The 5,170-nt window shown below is 37.9% G+C and overlaps 1 protein-coding gene across 1 annotated transcript; it reads right to left on the reverse strand.

Moving 5' to 3' along the window:
* Positions 1 to 3,364: 3,364 nt before the first annotated feature.
* Positions 3,365 to 3,679, reverse strand: LOC128105986 (enhancer of rudimentary homolog). Its single transcript, XM_052731292.1, has one exon. It carries the CDS (start codon positions 3,677 to 3,679, stop codon positions 3,365 to 3,367), a length of 315 nt encoding a protein of 104 aa, XP_052587252.1.
* Positions 3,680 to 5,170: the final 1,491 nt, after the last annotated feature.

Below are 5,170 nucleotides of genomic sequence, written 5' to 3' on the forward strand. Positions count from 1 at the left end.
TAGATCAGATGCCTTTATCGTTGGTACAATGAGCTCACCTGGTTAGAATAAAATAATAATAATAGTAAAATAAAAAAGGGATTACAGGGGGGCTTACAGTGCCAGTAGTGGTGAGAAGGTGACTGCTTTTTATTGGAAGTTTATGGTTCCTCATTTCTTTCCTTTATTCAGTCTTTCTGTATTCCCACCTTTATAGCCAAGTCCAATACATACAATCATTCCCAGCATCCCATGGAACTCAAAGAGGATACCCTGAATCTACTGCTTCCTTGCTTACTCATCCTTTGCAGACAAATTACACCCAAAGCAGACAAAATCCAGTGATGGTAGACATACATACAATGGATATGTGTTGGGAGAAAAAAAGGATAAAAAGATGTAATATGGATATTTTTCTAATATGCAGTTGATATAGACCTATCTAAAATTTAAAGGGATTCTTTTACTGTGATTTGTTTTGAATTTTATTAGTAGGTGACAATACACATTTCAAGGACATATATTCTCAAAGCTCATGTGAAGAAAAATAATTCGCAGGTTAGGTGTAGCCTTCCATGGGAAATGGCTCGTCTCTACAGCTTACTCTTGCCTCTTTGATCACGAATGTTCCCTGTAGGTCAATAAAACAATATAAATATATATTCAGGAAATCATATCAGACAAGAAATATATATTGATACACATTTTATCAAATATAGTTTACACATTATACTTCAAATTTCCCCTCTGGTTTAACATTTTCTAAATTATTTTATTATTTCTTTGTATAAAGCTCTTCTTATTTATGCAACCTTGCTACTCTAAACTAGATCTTGTTACACATGCAAATGCAATTTTATATGTTTTTTATTGAATCTTGCATGTGTATGTGTGTGCATGCATTTTCATATATATTCAGGTACATGTGTGTGTGGGTACACATGCTGCTTGGTGCTACTTTTCAGGGACCATGCACCATGGCTTTAATACAATCTCTCCTGGGCCTGTAACTTGCCAAACAGGCATGACTGGTGGCTAATGAGCTCCAAGGAGACTCCTGTGCTTATATGTATATACCTATATGGTTGGCTTTTTTTTACAAGAGTTCCAGAGACTGAAGTCAAGCACTTTTTTGACTGTGCCCTATTTTAATTCTTAGTGATTGCAGTCGGTTCAGCTTCTCCTGGGAGCAGCCCAGACAGTTCTTATTGTAGCTCTCACAAGTGCTATCTTTCATTTTGTTTATATGGAATTTGAATTGGAAAAATAATGATAAATTATTACCTGGCAGGCATTTCCTTGCCACCTATCTTAGTGTTGTTGCTTAGTTTGAGTTATACTTGATGCTTCCTGTTATACTTACTCCTAAGCACAACAAGATCTTGTTGTGTATAACACATGAAAAATAGAGTGGGAAGTACTGGATTTTAAATATTATTCTTCCTCTAAAGGGTACTGTCTGTATAAATTAAAGGGATGGTTACATAGCTTAGTTGGTAGAGTGTCTGACTACCAAGCACAAAGCTCTGGGTTCAATCCTCAGTATTACATAAGGCAGGATTGGGTGGAGACCTGTAATCCCAGCACATGAGAGGTAATGAGAAGATGACATTGCTTTGTAGCCACAAAGCAACTCTGAGGCAAGCCTGGGCTACATGAAATACTCTCTTGACATCTGAATTTGAAGACAATGAGATAGTTTAACTACTTAAGGCACTTGCTGCTAAGCCTGAAGACCCAAGTTAAATCCCTGGAGTCTACAAAATGGTAGGAAGAAGTGACTCCCGCAACTGTTCTCTGTGCTCCACAAGCTCACCATGGGTTGCATGTGCTTGCACATATGTGCAAAAACAAATGAAAGTGAAATGTTAAAAAAGTACAAATATCAATTTAAATGATTCATAAATAAAGGTGACATGTGTATTTACATGCTAGTTAGAGTTCAGAATTCCATCAGTGGAAACAAACCCTATGATGTACAGAAACCAAGGCAAATCACTGAACAGCTCATTTCAGTGTCCAACAGCATAATTTATATAATGAAATATCTTCAAGCACCATATCTATATTTAAAAGTATCCTACTGACACCATTATTTACAAATAGAAAAACAGCTATTTGCCCAATCATAAAATATTTATACATAATGGATGAATACAGTAAAAGACTGATGAGAAATAGATGTAAAATATGAAGAATTTGTCTTTATCTAATGTATTAGAGATAATGACTTTGAACAATTCATGTGTTCTGTGAGATTTACTTTTCCATCTGCAAAATGGGGACTAATAGCAATAACAGCTCATCACAGTTGGTACAGCTATCAGGAGATCAATCATCAGAAAGCTCTCTGTGTATTTGTTTCAAACTGTTAGCTAATTTAATTAGCCTTAGAGAGGTCATATTCTAATGTGCTTAACATCCACGTTCTTTTGCATGGCCACTTAGACGTAGGAGAGAAAAGTCATTCACTAATCATAAGGTTATTACAAAATCTTGTTTATGATTCAAAAGAGACAAATGTTAATCAGTCAATTAAAAATGCCACAAATTGAGAAGTACAACACATTCCTTCTGATGTCAGGATGGGTGGACTAAAGGGAATGCAGGGTTAGATACATGACCAGAAATAATAAGGACAATTAAACTCATAGATCTCTGTTGACCACATTTTATCTGTATGTATGTAAGGACATAAAAACGTATTTATTGGAGTTAATTTATACTTATTAAAATAGAATCAAAGTAAAATATAAACTTAAGTTGTATTTTATGATCTGAATATGAAACCAACATCTCCAGGCTCATAGCTGCTAGTGCTGTTTAAGAAGAGACCTATGTGCTGAGTGTGGGTTACCAGTTCATGACTTTCTATACTACACCTTGAGCATCCCCAATTCCTGCCTAAGTGTTTTGCTTCCTGTTAGTTATGAGGTGATTGTTCTGTTCTGCCTCACCAGGAGCATAAATAATAGAGTCAAGTCACCAAGAGCAGAACCCTCTAAAATCTGGTGCCTAAACGAATCTTTTCTGACTCCCCTGGCCCCCTTTTTAAACTTGTAACTAAAGAACTTTATTTTCACAGAGTTATCTGGAGAGAATCATATATCAGTGTCACCACCCCCTCGCTACCTCGAAGAGTTGGCATAGTGAATATTATAAAGCAAATATGAACCATTTCCATCTACAGCATCATTAAAAAAAAAATGTTAAAGGAGAAAAATCAATGAAGAGGGCAATGGAGTTTTCAAAGTAAAAAGAGGCCCAGATTTCATCGAACACCTAACAAAATGAGGATAAAAGAAGGTATGAGTCATAGTGACCACCATCGCACCACACACACCTGTGGCCCTGGTCAGCCCCAGTCCCGGAATCCTCCAGATCGCTATGTCCCGGCTGGTTGTGCCTGCTGACTGAGGAGCACGTAGATCCTCTCTTTGATCCACTCTCGGCTGTAAGGCTTGTAGGTCTGGGTATCTTCTCGGAACACCAGGCAGCTGAGGTCCACCAGACGGTCGATAAACTCAAACAACTGACTGACGCCATAAGTGATGGACCGGCTAAGGGGGTTCATCCGCTTCAGGTGCTCCTCGTACATCTTACAGATGCCTTCCATGCATTCGTTCACAGATTCATACTCCGCGTACGTTCGGCCTTCCAGACTCTGAGTAGCCTGCACCAGCAGCTTGATGGGAGTCATCGCAAGTCACGCTTTCCTGTAGTGGGGCCTGCACCACGTGGCCACTAGCTCAGCGGCAACGCCCCTAACAGCTAGTCTCGCGAGAGCTGGTGCAACAGCGCTGTGCGTGCACTGCGCCTGTGAGCATCCAAAGACTCATTGACACATAGGACACGTCTTCTTGTCAGTGGTTCCATATAAGTCAACACGGCTGATGATCCAACTGTGTGCTTGGAGTTCTTGAGAGACACCTCTGTAAGGAAATATATTGGCTCAATGCACATGTTTTTATTTAAATAACCTTTGAAAAATATGTTTTAGGTGGAAGTTATTTAAAGGCATATTCTCCAAGTGAAAGACGAGTCCATATTTACACTCTCCTCTTCGCCACCTATATTAGCAACAACATGAATTTATTCAACCTTGTTTGCAGTCCTCATTAACTTTACCTAATTGTTAATATTGTTTTATAAATATTTGCATAATGTTCTTTCTTAAGACTGTTTACCTCATTTCCAAGTATGTGTTAATGCACTATTCTACTGTGCAAACAATGCGAGGTTATCTTTAATATAGGGTAATTCACAAATTTCACTCTTTTACTTTTTCTTAAAGATTTAATAAGAAGAATAAATTAGAAAACTCTCAAGTGATAACAAAAGAAAGCTATTTTTATGCTTCCGTGGATTGCGAGAATATTACATATTGTTAAACTGTACCATAAAAGGAGGCAGTATCTACTAGGTACATCTATTCAAGGAATGTTTTAATTTACAATAAAATACAGAACTGGGGCAAATAAGAATCTATCAATTAACATCACCTTAAAACCACTTTATAAAGAGAATGCCATCATTTCAAACACATGTTTTCTAAAATTGGCTGAAATGAATGCATAAGCACCATCAATGGGTCCTTTAACAAAGAGAAGCAGATCTTATTAGTGACAAATCATAGCAAGGAAAAAGGACAAAGAGATATTGATGTTTCATGCAGCACTTTTATTTTTGTGAGGCAAATAATTATATAAATGGGTTTTCAATACTTGTTAAGTTAAACAGAAGTATATATGGGGTGATTAAAATTATTTCCTTATGGGAGGTTTTTAAGGAATGAGCCACTCAAATGAGAGGGCATTACAGCTTGTTCTGACCTAGACCCTGGGCTCCAGTGGCTGAGATGATTGGACTTGGCCACTGACTCAGGCCTGGTCAGATTTGCCTTCTCCTTTCTACATTAGGAGCTGTAATAGCATCTACATCCCATAATTCCAGTGTGGCCCAAGTCATAGGGTTCCCAGCAGCACAGCCAGGATGTGCTGAAGGAGGTTAACTTAGTTGCTGGCAGCAGCTACCTCGGTCAGTTTTATATTTCATTTTATCCAGTTTCCTTAGAGGAGAAAGAACAGTGATAAGCAAGCAAGCAGGCTCCAGATCACATACACCAAGCGACCTAGTGAAAACAACGAAGGAGCTTAAATATGAGATGTACAGAGTGCTTCACGATGAAAGT

Source organism: Peromyscus californicus, unplaced genomic scaffold (assembly GCF_007827085.1).
Source record: "Peromyscus californicus insignis strain IS unplaced genomic scaffold, ASM782708v3 Scaffold_9__1_contigs__length_137607984, whole genome shotgun sequence".
Classification (NCBI taxonomy): domain Eukaryota; kingdom Metazoa; phylum Chordata; class Mammalia; order Rodentia; family Cricetidae; genus Peromyscus; species Peromyscus californicus.